Here is a 14,816-nt window from a genome sequence, read left to right on the forward strand (position 1 = left end):
CAAGAAATCTCCCTTGCCTCCGGATCCCACTCCATGGAGATCCGGGGGTACTGCACCGCCACCCTCACCATCCAGGGCGTAGAGTTCAGCGACTTCCGGCTCTACGTCCTCCCCAACCTCTGCGCTGCTTCGCTACTCGGCCTGGACTTCCAGTGCAACCTCCAAAGTCTCACTCTGAAATTCGGCAGACCCCTACCACCCCTTACTGTATGCGGCCTCATGACCCTTAAGGTCGACCCACCTTCCCTGTTTGCGAATCTCACCCCGGATTGCAAACCCATCGCCACCAGGAGCAGACGATACAGCGCCCAGGACAGGACCTTCATCAGGTCTGAGGTCCAGCGGCTGCTGCGGGAAGGCATCATCGAGGCCAGCAGCAGTCCCTGGAGAGCCCAAGTGGTAGTTGTGAAGACTGGGGAGCACGGTAGCATCGTGGTAACACAATTGCTTCACAGCTCCAGGGTCCCAGGTTCAATTCTCGGCTTGGGCCACTGTCCTGGCGGAGTCTGCACATTCTCCCCGTGTGTGCGTGGGTTTCCTCCGGGTGCTCTGGTTTCCTCTCACAGTCCAAAGATGTGCAGGTTAGGTGGATTGGCCATGCTAAATTGCCCTTAGTGTCCAAAATTGCCCTTAGTGTTGGGTGGGGTTGCTGGGTTATGGGGATCGGGTGGAGGTGTGGGCTTGGGTAGGATGCTTTCCAAGAGCCGGTGCAGACTCGATGGTCCGAATGGCCTCCTTCTTCACTGTAAATTCAATGATTCAAACAGGAAGGTCGTTGACTACAGTCAGACCATCAATCGGTACTACAGCTCGGCGCGTACCCCCTTCCACGCATATCTGATATGGTCAATCAGATTTCACAGTACCGAGGTCTTCTCGACAGTGGACTTGAAATCTGCCTCCCACCAGCTCCCCATTCGCAAGGCGGACCTCCCGTACACTGCGTTTGAAGCTGACGGCTGCCTTTACCACTTCCATAGGATTCCCTTCGGTGTCACTAATGGGGTCTCGGTCTTCCAACGGCAGATGGACCGAATGGTTGACCGGTACGGACTGTGGGCCACCTTCCCGTACCTGGATAACGTTACCATCTGTGGCCACGACCAGCAGGACCACGACGCTAACCTTTCCAAATTCCTCCACACCGCCAAACACCTCAACCATACGTACAACAAGGAGAAGTGCATGTACAGCACCAACCGCTTAGCCATCCTTGGCTATGTGGTACAAAATGGAGTTCTAGGGCCTGACCCCGACTGCATGCGCCCCCCCCCCCCCCCCCCCCCATGGAACTTCCCATCCCCCATTGCCCCAAGGCCCTCAAATGATGCCTGGGGTTCTTCTCATACTACACCCAGTGGGTCCCTAACTATACGGACAAGGCCCGTCCACTCATTCACTCCACCGCTTTCCCCCTGACGACTGAGGCTCACCAGGCCTTCAACTGTATCAAGGCCGACATCGCTAAGGCCGCAATGCACGCGGTCGATGAGACGCTCCCCTTCCAAGTCGAGAGCGATGCATCAGACATCGCTCTGGCCGCCACCCTCAATCAGGCAGGCAGGCCCGTGGCATTCTTTTCACGCACCCTCCATGCCTCCGAAATTCGGCACTCCTCCGTTGAGAAGGAGACCCAAGCCATCGTAGAAGCTGTGCGACATTGGAGGCATTACTTGGCCGGCAGGAGATTTACTCTCCTCACTGACCAACTGTCGGTTGCCATCATGTTCTTTTTTTTAAAAATAATTTTTATTGAAAGAGTTTTTCCATACAAACATTTACCCCTACTATTTTTTAAATTATATACAACACAATCCCTCTAGGCAAATATCCCTCCCTCGCCCGCCCTCTTGCGCGCACCAGTCCTCCCCCCCCCCCCCCAAGCAACAACTTAACAAACAAGGCAGCCTACAGTTTCAGACATGAGCAGCGAGCAGACTTGCCCGCGTTACAGTCGTACATGTCCCCCCACGACCATTGCTGCCCCCCCTCCCCTCCACCCCCCTCCCTCCCCTCCCCCCCCTCCCCCTCCCCTCCCTCCCTCCCCCCCTCCCCCCCCTCCCTCCCCCTCCTCCCCCCTCCCCCCCCCCCCCTCCCCTCCCCCCCTCCCTCCCCCCCCTCCTCCCCTCCCCCCCCTTCCCCTCCCCCTCCTCCCCTCCTCCCCTCCCCCCCTCCCTCTCTCCCCCCCCTCCCCTACCCCCCTCCCTCCCTCCCCCCCCTCCCCTCCCCCCCTCCCTCCCCCCCCTCCCCTCCCCCCCTCCTCCCCCCCCTCCCTCCCCCCCTCCCCCCCTCCCTCCCCCCCCCCTCCCTCCCCCCCTCCCCCCCTCCCTCCCCCCCCTCCCTACCCCCTCTCCCGCCCCCTCCCTCCCCCCGCCATCCCCCTCCCTCCCTCCCCCGTCCCTCCCACCCGCCCCTTCCCCCTCCCTTCCCTCCGCTCCCACCCCTCCTCCCTCCCCCCTCCCTCCCTCCCCCCTCCCGTCCCTCCCCCCCCTCCCCTCCTCCCCCCCTTCCCCTGCCCCCCCCCATCCCATCCCCGCCTCCCCCCCTCCCCTCACCCCCCCTCCCTCACCATTCCCCATCATCCGACCCCTCAACCCTCCCCCTCCCCACTCCCCTCCCCCCCTCCTCCCCCCCCCTCCCTCCCCCCCCTCCCTCCCCTCCTCCCCCCCCCCTCCCTCCCTCCTCCCCCCCTCCCCCCCCCCCCGGGTTTCTGCTGCGCCACGACCGCCGAACGTCTATCTCTGATCTAAAAAGTCAAGGAAAGGTTGCCACCGCCTGGAGAATCCCTGTACCGACCCTCTCAGGGCAAATTTGATCCTTTCTAGCTGGAATATAGCTAGCCATATCGTTAATCCAAGTTTCAACGCTTGGAGGCCTCGCGTCCTTCCATTGAATTAATATCCTTCGTCGAGCCACTAGGGACGCAAAGGCCAATATTCCGGCCTCCCTAGCCTCCTGTACCCCCGGTTCTACCCCGACCACAAAGATCGCAAGCCCCCATCCTGGTTTGACCCTGGACCCCACCACCTTCGACACCGTCCTTACCACCCCTTCCAGAACCCTTCCAGCACCGGACATGCCCAGAACATATGCACATGGTTCGCTGGGCTTCCCAGACATCTGACACACCTGTCCCACCCCCAAAGAACGGCTCATCCTGTCCCCGTCATGTGAGCTCTATGCAGCACCTTAAATTGAATGAGGCTCAGTCTCGCACACGAGGAGGAAGAATTGACCTTCTCCAGTGCATCCGCCCACGTCCCGTCTTCTATCTGCTCTCCCAGCTCCCCTTCCCACTTGGCTTTCAGCTCCTCCCCTGGATGCTTCTTCCGCCTCCTGCATTATCTTGTAGATGTCTGATATCTTCCCCCCTCCGACCCAGACCCCCGAGAGCACCCTATCACTCGCCCCCTTACTGGGGAGTAGGGGGAACCCTCCACCTGCCGTCTAGCAAATGCCTTCACTTGTAAATATCTGAACATGTTTCCCGGGGGGAGCTCAAACTTCTCCTCCAGCCCTCCCAGGCTCGCAAACCTCCCCTCTATAAACAGGTCCTTCAGCTGCCGTATGCCCACCCGGTACCAGCTCTGAAATCCCCCGTCGATGTTCCCCGGGATGAATCTATGGTTCCCTCTTATTGGCGCCGCCAACAGACCTCCCATTTCCCCCCTGTGTCGCCTCCGCTGCCCCCATATCTTGAGGGTGGCCGCCACCACCGGGCTTGTGGTGTACCTCGTGGGGGGGAGCGGCCATGGTGCCGTTACTAGGGCCCCCCAGGCTTGTGTTGCCACAGGACGCCCTCTCCATTCCGTTTCCAAGCTGCCCCCTCCCTTCCCATCATCCACTTGTGCACCATTGACACATTTGCCGCCCAGTAATACCCCGAGAGATTGGGTAGTGCCAGCCCTCCACTGTCCCTACTCCGCTCCAAAAAGACCCTCCTCACCCTTGGGTGCCGTGCGCCCACACGTAGCTCATGATGCTACTCGTCACCTTTTTGAAGAAGGGCCCTAGGGAGGAAGATGGGCAAGCACTGAAATAAAAACAGGAACCTTGGGAGGACCGTCATTTTGATTGACTGCACCCTCCCCGCCAGCGACAGCGGTACCATGTCCCACCTCTTAAATTCCTCCTCCATCTGTTCCACCAGCCTGGAAAAGTTCAATTTATGGAGGGTCCCCCAGTTCCTTGCCACCTGCACCCCTAAGTACCTAAAGCTCTTTCCTGCTCGCTTGAAGGGGAGTCTCCCAATACCCTCTCCCTGGTCCCCCGGGTGTATCACAAAAACCTCGCTTTTGCCCAAATTTAGTTTGTACCCCGAAAAGTCCCCAAACTCTGCTAATAGTTCCATTATCTCCGGCATTCCCCCCTCTGGGTCTGCCACGTACAGCAGTAGATCATCCGCATACAGCGATACTCGATGTTCCTCCCCTCCCCTAGTCAGTCCTCTCCACCCCCCTGAACCCCTCAGTGCCATTGCCAACGGTTCGATCGCCAGTGCGAAAAGTAGGGGGGATAGGGGACATCCCTGCCTGGTCCCTCGGTGGAGCCCGAAATACTCCGACCTCCTCCCATTTGTCACTACACTCGCCGTCGGGGCCGAGTAGAGCAACTTCACCCACTTAATAAACCCTTCCCCAAACCCAAACCGTTCCAACGTCTCCCACAGGTACTCCCACTCCACCCTATCGAATGCCTTCTCCGCGTCCAGCGCTACCACTATCTCAGCCTCCCCCTCCACTGCCGGCATCATAATTAAATTCAGCAATCTCCGCACGTTCGTGTTGAGCTGCCGCCCCTTCACGAACCCCGTCTGGTCCTCATGGATTACCCCTGGCACAGGGGTATTCTAGCTGCCAGGATCTTTGCCAGCAACTTGGCATCCACGTTCAGAAGCGAGATAGGCCTGTAGGACCCGCACTGCACGGGGTCTTTATCCCGCTTCAGTATCAGGGAGATCAGAGCCTGCGACATTGTCGGAGGCAGAACCCCCCCCTCTCGCGCCTCATTAAAGGCTCGTACCAGTACCGGTCCCACCAAGTCCACATTTTTCTTGTAGAATTCCACCGGGAACCCATCTGGCCCCGGCGCCTTCCCCGCTTGCATCTGACCTATTCCCTTGACTAGCTCCTCTAGCCCTATTGGCGCCCCCAGCCCTTCTACCAGCCCCTCCTGGACCCTTGGGAACCTCAATTTGTTTAGGAAGTCCTCCATTCCCCCTCTCCTCGTCGGCAGCTCAGACCGATACAACTCCTTGTAAAAATCCCTGAAGACCCCGTTCACTTCTTGCCCCTTCTGTACTACCTTCCCGCCCCTCTCCTTCACTCCCCCAATCTCCCTAGCCGCATCTCGTTTGCGAAGCTGGTGTGCCAGCATCCTGCTCGCCTTTTCCCCATACTCATAGACCGCGCCCTGTGCCCTTCTCCACTGCGTCTCTGCCTTCCTGGTGGTCAGCAGGTCGAACTTGACCTGCAGGCTGCGCCGTTCTCCCAGCAGCCCCTCCTCTGGTGCCTCCGCATATCTCCTATCCACTTCCAATATCTCCCCCACCAGCCTCTCCCTCTCCTGCCTCTCCTTTCTTTCTCTGTGTGCCCTTATGGAGATCAGCTCTCCCCTGATCACTGCCTTCAGGGCCTCCCAGACCATCCCCACCTGCACCTCCCCCGTGTCATTCAAGTCCAGATAGCTCTCAATGCTCTTCCGGACCCTTTTACACACCTCGTCGTCCGCTAACAGCCCCACATCCAGCCGCCACAGCGGGCGCTGGTCCCGCGCCTCCCCCATTTCCACATCCACCCAATGTGGTGCATGATCAGAGATCGCAATGGCCGAGTACTCAGCTTCCCGTACCCTCGGGATCAGCCCCCTGCTCAACACGAAGAAATCGATTCTGGAGTACACTCTATGGACGTGGGAGAAAAAGGAATACTCCCTCGCCCTCGGCCTACCAAACCTCCATGGGTCTACTCCTCCCATCTGCTCCATGTACCCCCTCAGCACTTCTGCCGCAGCCGGCCTCCTATTGGTCCTTGAGCTCGATCTGTCTAGCCCGGGGTCCAGCACTGTGTTGAAGTCCCCCCCCATGATCAAGCCCCCTGCCTCCAGTCCCGGAATGAGGCCCAATAGGCGCCTCATAAAACCCGCGTCATCCCAGTTCGGGGCATATACGTTGACCATCACCACTTTCTCCCCCTGCAGCTTACCCTTCACCATCACATACCTACCCTCCTTATCCGCCACCACCTCCTCCGCCACGAACGACACCCTCTTTCCCACCAGAATCGCCACCCCCCGGTTCTTTGCGTCCAATCCAGAGTGGAACACCTGTCCCACCCACCCCCTTCTCAGGCGAACCTGGTCCACTACCTTCAAATGGGTCTCCTGTAACATTGCTACATCAGCCTTCAGTCCCTTCAGGTGTGAGAATACCCTTGATCTCTTGACCGGCCCATTCAGCCCCCTCACGTTCCAAGTGATCAGCCGGGTCGCGGAACGAACCGCCCCCTTCCCCTGCCGATTAGCCATGTCCCGTTCCCTGCTCGCCCCGGGTCGACCCTCCCCTTCTGACCCGCTCCCCATGGCGATGGCCCCCTCCCCCCACCTCTCCAGTCCTCCACTTCCCGTTTCTGGTCTTTCCAGCAGCAACCCGGTGTCCCTCCCTAACCCCCCCCCAGGCTAGGACCCCTCCTAGCCGCGATGTACCCTCCATCGTACTCCCGTAAGTCAGCTGGTTTGCGCTGACCCGGCTGCTCCTGCCACACTCCGACTCCCCCCGGCCCGGGGGGGGGGGGGGCCCTCCCCCCCCCTTGCCACTCCTCCCTGGCCCCGCTCCGACGCGGGAAAGGTCGCCATTGCTAGCCACGCCCCGCACTCCTCCCCTCCCCCCTCCTCTGCCCCGCGCGCGGGAAAACAGAGGAAAGCCCGCGCTTTCGCCCTGCCACACCCCACCCCGCCATCTTCAGTTCCACCCCCGTCCCCGTCCATGCCTGTAAAGAACCCCCCCTAGGAGCCCATATCCCCGATCTGCTCTCCCCCCGTCCCGCCTCCCCAACTTAGCATTATAAATAACAAATAGATAACAACTAACAATGTACTTTACAGTTGCCCTCTACCAAACAGTATAAATAACCATAAATAACCATAAATAACCATGAATAACCACAATAACAATAACTAAGGGAAGTTGGCAAAGGGGGGAAAAAACATCAGAAGAAAAAATAACCCCAAAGCAAGAGTTCAAGATCCAAACAAGGAAAGAAGAAAAAAAAAGGAAACCGTTCCAATAAGAGTTGCCCAGTTCCGACCCAGCCGAAAAAAAAAACGAACCGCTTGTTCAGCTGAAAGTACCCGAGCGGACACGGCCGCCAAGTACCCCCTGGGTCTAATTCGAGTCCAGTTTCTCTTCCTGTACAAAGGCCCACGCCTCCTCTGGGGACTCAAAATAGTGGTGTTGGTTCCTGTAGGTGACCCACAAGCGCGCTGGCTGCAGCATTCCGAACCTGATCCTTTTTGCATGTAGCACCGCCTTCGCCCGGTTATACCGGGCCCGCCGCTTAGCCACCTCCGCACTCCAGTCCTGGTAGACCCTCACCGTCGAATTCTCCCACTTACTGCTCCTTTCCCTCTTGGCCCATTCCAGCACTCTCTCACGATCGCTGAGTCGCTGGAACCGCACCAGCACCGCCCTCGGGAGCTCATTTGCTCTTGGCTTCCTAGCCATGACCCTGTAGGCCTCTTCCAGCTCCAGGGGCGAAGGGACGGCCCCTGCCCCCATCAGGGAGCTCAGCATTTCTGCTACGTATCCCGGGAGGTCTGACCCCTCCAGGCCTTCTGCCAGGCCCAAGATCCTCAGGTTCTTCCGCCTCATTCGGGTATCCAGCTCCTCAAAACGGCTCTGCCATTTCAGGTGGAGTGCCTCGTGCACCTCTACCTTTCCCACGAGGACCGTGGCCTCCTCCTCCCTCACAGTCATCTCCTGCTGTAGCTCCCGAATCGACGCCTCTTGGGTCGCCTGGGCTCCCATCAGCCTGGTGGTCGTCGCATTCATTGACTCCAAGAGCTCCATTTTCAGCTCCGTAAAGAAGCGCAGGAGAGCGGCCTGCTGCTCCTCCGCCCATTTCCTCCATTCCTCGGGTGCGCCACCGGCCGCCATTTTGGTCTTCTTCCCCCGCTTTTTTTGGGGAGCTGCTGTTGCTTTTTTTACCACCCCACTCCGGGTACCGACCATAAAGTTGGTCTGGTTCTCCTCAGGGAGCCTTCCCCCACCGGGATTTGTCCTTACAGCGCCGTTGGGGCCCTCCAATCGGCCCGAAAACACCTTTGTAGCAGGAGCCGCCAAACGTGCGACTTAGCTGGTCATAGCCGCAACCGGAAGTCACCATCATGTTCAATAACACACAGCGGGGCAAGATCAAAAATGATAAAATCTTGAGGTGGAGGATTGAGCTCTCCACCTACAATTACGTGATTTTGTATCGCCCCGGTAAGCTCAACGAGCCCCCAATGCCCTATCCCGAGGTACATGTGCCACCGCACAGGTGGACCGACTCCGGACCCTACACGACGCTCTCTGTCACCCGGTTCTTTCACTTCATAAAGGCGCTCAATCTGCCCTACTCCATTGAGGAGGTCAGGGCTATCACCAGAGACTGCCAGGTCTGCGCGGAGTGCAAACCGCACTTCTACCGGCCAGACTGCGAGCATCTAGTGAAAGCCTCCCGCCCATTTGAACGCCTCAGCGTCGATTTCAAAGGGCCCCCCACCTCCACTGACCGAAACACGTACTTCCTTAACGTGGTCGACGAATACTCCAGATTCCCCTTCGCCATCCCATGCCCCGATATGATGTCTGCCACAGTCATCAAAGCCCTCAACACTATCTTCGCACTGTTCAGTTTCCCCGCCTATATCCACATCCTGCTCAGCAAGGGCATCGCCTCGAGCAGGACGACCAGCTACAACCCCCGGGGAAACAGGCAGGTGGAGCGGGAGAATGGGACAGTCTGGAGGGCCGTCCAGCTGGCCCTACTATCCAGAAATCTCCTGGCCTCCCGCTGGCAGGAGGTCCTCCCCAACACCCTTCACTCCATCCAATCGCTACTTTGCACTGCGACTAATGCAATCCCCCATGAACGTCTCCTTGCCTTCCCCAGGAAATCCACCTCCGGGGTTTCGCTCCCAACATGGCTGGCAGCTCCGGTACCCCTTCTCCTCTGCAAGCACGTGCGGCTCCACAAGGCGGACCCATTGGTTGAGAGGGTACAGCTACTCCATGCAAACCCGCAGTATGCCCACGGGCGTACCCCGACGGCCGCCAAGACACTGTTTCCCTCAGGGACCTGGCACCAGCTGGCCCCCCTCTGCCCCGGCGCCAACCTTCCTCCCCCCAGCGCACCTCACCATAGCCCCCGCTCCAGGACGATCCGTCCTCCCCTTGGTCCCACCCTGGGATGAAGATGAGGTCGACAAGCTCCCGGAGTCACCGGCGACCAAGCCGGCGCCTGCATCACTGGGACTGCGGCGCTCACAACGGAGGATCAAGGCACCCGATCGGCTGAATTTGTGAACTTTCCCCAAAATGTTAACCTTAAAATGCAGGGGGTGAATGTGGTAGTCACCACTGTTGTATATGTCACATATGAGATGTAATACGGTAAGGCTCCTGTACCACAGGTACGGGGGTAGATCCCTGCCTGCTGGCTCCGCCCAGTAGGCGGAGTATAAATGTGTGTGCTCACTGAGCTGCAACCATTTTGGCAGCATCTGCAGGAGGCAACACATCTCTGTGTAATAAAGCCTTGATTACACTCATCGTAATTGATAGTGCATCAAGGGTGAGAGAGTCAGAGAGAGAGGGAGACAGAGACAGCAAGAGAGAGACAGAGAGAAACAGAGAAAGAGTCACACACAGAGAGCGAGAGACAGAGAGAGACAGAGACACAGAGAGGGAGCTGGAGAAATAGAGTGAGAGTCACAGAGAAAGAGAGTCTCACAGAGACGGAGAGTCACAGAGAGAATCAATAGAGATCGGGAGAGTCACAGAGAGGGAGAGGGAAACACAGGGAGAGAGTGAGAGACAGGGAGAGAGAGAGTCACAGAGAGAGAGAGAGTCAGAGAGAGAGAGAGGGAAACTAGAGAGGGAGACACACAGAAAGAGTGTGACAGAGTGAGAGGGAGACAGAGAGAGAGAGAGTCATGAAGAGTGAGAGAGACAGAGAGAGGGAGAGAAAGTCACAGATAGAGAACAAGTCACAGAGATGGAGAGCCACAGATAGAGTGAGTCAATAGAAAGCGGGAGAGAGTCACAGAGAGGGAGAGAGTGAGACACGCGGAGAGTGAGAGAGAGGGAGAGAGGGACTGAGAGAGAGAGAAAGAGTGAGACACGGATAGAGAGAGTTAAAGAGAGGTAAGAGAGAGACACACACAGAGAAACCAGAGAGAGAGATAGAGAGAGAGTCACAGAAAGAAACAAAGAGAGAGTCACAGAGAGCGAGAGAAACAGAGAGAGAGACAGAGAGAGAGAGAGAGAGAGGGGCCAGAGAGAGAGAGACAGAGAGAGAGTCACAGAAAGAAACAAAGAGAGAGTCACAGAAAGCGAGAGAAACAGAGAGAGAGACAGAGAGAGAGAGGGGCCAGAGAGACAGAGAGAGAGTCACAGAAAGAGACAAAGAGAGAGTCACAGAGAGTGAGAGAAACAGAGAGAGAGACACATAGAGAGAGAGAGGGGCCAGAGAGACAGAGAGTCACAGAAAGAGACAAAGAGAGAGTCACAGAGAGTGAGAGAAACAGAGAGAGAGACACAGAGAGAGAGAGAGGGGCCAGAGAGACAGAGAGTCACAGAAAGAGACAAAGAGAGAGTCACAGACAGAGAGAGAAAGAGAGGCCAGAGAGACACAGACAGAGAGCGAAAGACACAGACAGAGAGGCAGAGAGAGAGAGTCACAGAGAGAGCGAGTGAAACAGAGAGAGACACACAGAAAAAGAGTGACAGAGAGAGACTCAAAGAGGGGGAGTGGTGACAGAGAGAGAGTCACAAGAGTCAGACATGCAGACAGAGTGAGAGTCACAAATTGAGTGAGTCACAGAGAGAGTCACAGAGGCAGAGATAGAGAGACACAAAGAGAGAGATAGACAGAAAGACAGACCGACATAGAGACAGAGAGAGAGTGAGGGAGAATCACAGACAGAGAGAGAGAGGCAGAGAGAGTGAGTAACAGAGAGAGTGAGAGAAACAGAGATAGAGAGGTACACAGAGAGTGACAGCAGACATCCAGTGGTGGCCATGGAGTGAGTGGTCGCACATTTGGCAACTCTTGCTCAAGACGGTTTTTATGATCCTTTTCCCCATTTGCTGGGATGATGTTTTGGTGGAAAAAGGTGTAGAGGTGGTTGAGGAAAGTTAAACTCCGCTGGTGGATGGACCCACAGACCAGAAGTGGGTTGAGAAGGGGGGAGCTGTTGGAGCAAGGGAATCTTTGTGTGCCATCGGTGAAGTTGGCGGAGGGTAAAGGGTCAGCCTTGCCTGCCCAGTGGTCAACGGAGCAGCTGGTGGACTTCTTAAATGAGAAGAACAGAGGGTGGAGACCAAGAGTCATGCTATCCGGAACGTGGAGGAGGCGGTGGGGGAGCACGAGGAGCAGCTTACCTCATTGGCGGCTGAGATCGTAATGATGCGGGAGACCCTGAAGCGGCTAGATAATAATCATCTTTATTATTGTCGCAAGTAGGCTTACATTAACACTGCAATGAAGTGACTGTGAAAAGCCCCTAGTCGCCACATTCCGGCACCTGTTTGGGTACACAGAGGGAGAATTCAGAATGTCTAATTTACCTAACAGCACGTCTTTCGATAATTGTGAGATACCGGAGCACCCGGAGGAAACCCACGCAGACACGGGGAGAACATGCAGACTCCGCACAGACAGTGATCCAAGCCGGGAATCGAATCCGGGACCCTGGCAGGAGGAGGTAGAGGATCTGGAGAACCGCTCCCAGAGACAAAACTTTTTTTTTGTTTAATAAATTTAGGGTACCCAATTCATTTTTTCCAATTAAGGGGCAATTTTAAGACACAATGGACTGGCAGGAGAAGGAGGACACTGAACTGTGGAGGAGGAGTGAGGAGATCTTGGTTTTTATTGCCTTTTCTTTGTTGGTTATTGGAGAACCTCTCTTCTTTGAGAGATCTTGTTGGGTTCTGTGGTGGGATGTTTGGGGAACTTGGAGGGCAAGTGCACCTTTTTATTATTTCATTGTTGTTTATGCTATGGAGGTGTGCAGACGGTGGTGAGAGTAATCTGGGGTGGGGGGGGGGTAGGAGGTTTAGAGACCTTGGGCGGGGGTTGTCAGGCTAACTGGGTGGGCTAGTTAATGGTAGGGGTGGCCAGGTGGTTAGTGAAGTAGAGGGGATGGGATTGTTGCTTTGTCCATGGGGGGACATGAAACGCACCTGAAGATTGAAGTTCAGACTAGGCTGGTCGGCACGGTAGCACAGTGGTTAGCACTGTTGCCTCACAGTGTCAGGGTGCCAGGTTCGATTCCCAGCTGGGTCACTGTCTGTGTGGAGTCTGCACGTTCTCCCCGTGTCTGCGTGGGTTTCCTCCGGGTGCTCCGGTTTACTCCCACAGTCCACAGATGTGCAAGTTGGGTGGATTGGCCATGCTAAATTGGCCCTAGGTGGGGGTAGGTTTGGGAAGCAGAGGGTGAAGGAGTTCTCGTACTTCTCTCATGTGCCTGGGGTACACTCCCGGATCAATTTTTTTGTGGTGGACAAGATGCTGTTGGTGGGGGCGGTTAACTCAGGATATTCGGCGTTGTTTCAGACCACTCGCCGCACTAGGTGGACTTGCAAGTGGACTGGGGGAAGGAGGATGTGCAGATTCCGCACAGACATTGACCCAAGCTGGGAATCGAACCCGGGATCCTGGTGTTTTGAACCAACAGTGCAAACCATTGTGCTCAAAAATATTTAAATAAAAGAGACAGAGTAGTTACAGAGTGCGGGAGAAACAGAGACAGAGAGACACACAGCAAGAGAGTGACAGAGAGAGGGAGAGAAAGAAAGAGAGAGAGAAAAAGACACAGAGAGTCACAGAGACAGAGAGAGAGAGAGTCATAGAGAGAGAGAGAGACGCAGAGAGAGAGAATCACAGGGTGAGACACAATGAGAAACATAAAGAGAGAGACACAGTCAGTCACAGAAAGTGTGAGAGAGAAACAAAGAGAGAAAGAGACAGAGTGAGAGGCAGAAAGTGACAGAGAGAAAAACAGTGAAAGGGAAAGAGAGTGAGAACTTGTTGTTGAGGCAGCTAATATCCTTACATTCATGATGAAGTAGTTGGTGAGAATGATAAAGGTACTAAGTTGAGGATGAATCCAGGCGGCTGAGTTCCCCAAAGGAATCGGATTATCGATGCGATTGGTCCAGGTATTATTGTCGAATAATGAATTAATTGCTTCTCGAGGCATCAGCTACAGAAAAAAGAAAGAAGAAATCCCAAGAGAACACTCCCTCTTAACGATTTGGTTCAATATTACGAATAGCCCGTGGTTAGATACAGAGTAAAGCTCCCTCGACACTGCCCCCATCAAACACTCCCAGGACAGGTACAGCACGGAGTTAGATACAGAGTAAAGCTCCCACTACACTGTCCCCATCAAACACTCACAGGGCAGGTACAGCACGGGGTTAGATACAGAGTAAAGCTCCCTCTACACTGTCTCCATCAAACACTCCCAGGATAGCTACAGCATGAGGTTAGATACAGAGTAAAGCTCCCTCTACACTGTTCCCATCAAACACTCCCAGGATAGCTACAGCACGAGGTTAGATACAGAATAAATCTCCCACTACACTGTCCCCATCAAACACTCCCAGGCCAGGTACAGCACAGGGTTAGATACAGAATAAATCTCCCTCTACACTGACTCTATCAAACACTCCCAGGGCAGGTACAGCACGGGGTTAGATACAGAGTAAAGCTCCGTCTGCACTGTCCCCATCAAACACTCCAAGGACAAGTACAGCATGGCGTTAAATACAGAGTAAAGCTCCCTCAGCACTGTCCGCATCAAACACTCCCAGGACAGGTATAGCACAGGGTTAGATACAAAGTAAAGCTCCCTCCACATTGTGCCCATCAAATACCCCTGGGGCAGGTCCGGAACATGTTATATTCAGAGTAAAGCTCCCTCTACACTGTCCCCATCAAACACTCCCAGGACAGGCACAGCACGGGGTTAGATACAGAGTAAAGCTCCCTCTACACTGTCCCCATCAAACACTCCCAGGGCAGGCACAGCACGGGGTTGGATATAGAGTAAAGCTCCCTCTACACTGTCCCCATCAAACACTCCCAGGGCAGGTACAGCATGGCGTTCGATGCAGAGTAAAGCTCCCTCTACACTGTCCCCATCAAACACTCCCAGGACAGGTACAGCACGGGGTTAGATACAGAGTAACCCTCCCTCTACACTGTCCCCATCAAACACTCCCAGGACAGGTACAGCATGGCGTTCGATACAGAGTAAAGCTCCCTCGACACTGTCCCCATCAAACACTCCCAGGGCAAGTACAGCATGGCGTTCGATACAGAGTAAAGCTCCCTCTACACTGTCCCCATCAAACACTCCCAGGGCAGGTACAGCATGGGTTCGATGCAGAGTAAAGCTCCCTCTACACTGTCCCCATCAAACACTCCCAGGACAGGTACAGCACGGAGTTAGATACAGAGTAAAGCTCCCTCTACACTGTCCCTATCAAACACTCCCAGGACAGGTACAGCACGGGGTTAGATACAGAGTAACCCTCCCTCTAC

General features: G+C 55.7%; 1 protein-coding gene across 1 annotated transcript in view; it reads right to left on the bottom strand.

The window, feature by feature from the left end:
* LOC119951016 (chloride channel protein-like) overlaps nt 1–14,816 on the bottom strand; it is a 171,700-nt gene that overhangs the window by 46,211 nt on the left and 110,673 nt on the right. The window contains exon 6 of the mRNA XM_038774050.1: nt 13,321–13,470. Coding sequence (XP_038629978.1) covers nt 13,321–13,470 — 150 coding nt within the window. The remainder of the gene's footprint in view (nt 1–13,320; nt 13,471–14,816) is intronic.

Source organism: Scyliorhinus canicula, chromosome 16 (assembly GCF_902713615.1).
Source record: "Scyliorhinus canicula chromosome 16, sScyCan1.1, whole genome shotgun sequence".
Lineage (NCBI taxonomy): Eukaryota > Metazoa > Chordata > Chondrichthyes > Carcharhiniformes > Scyliorhinidae > Scyliorhinus > Scyliorhinus canicula.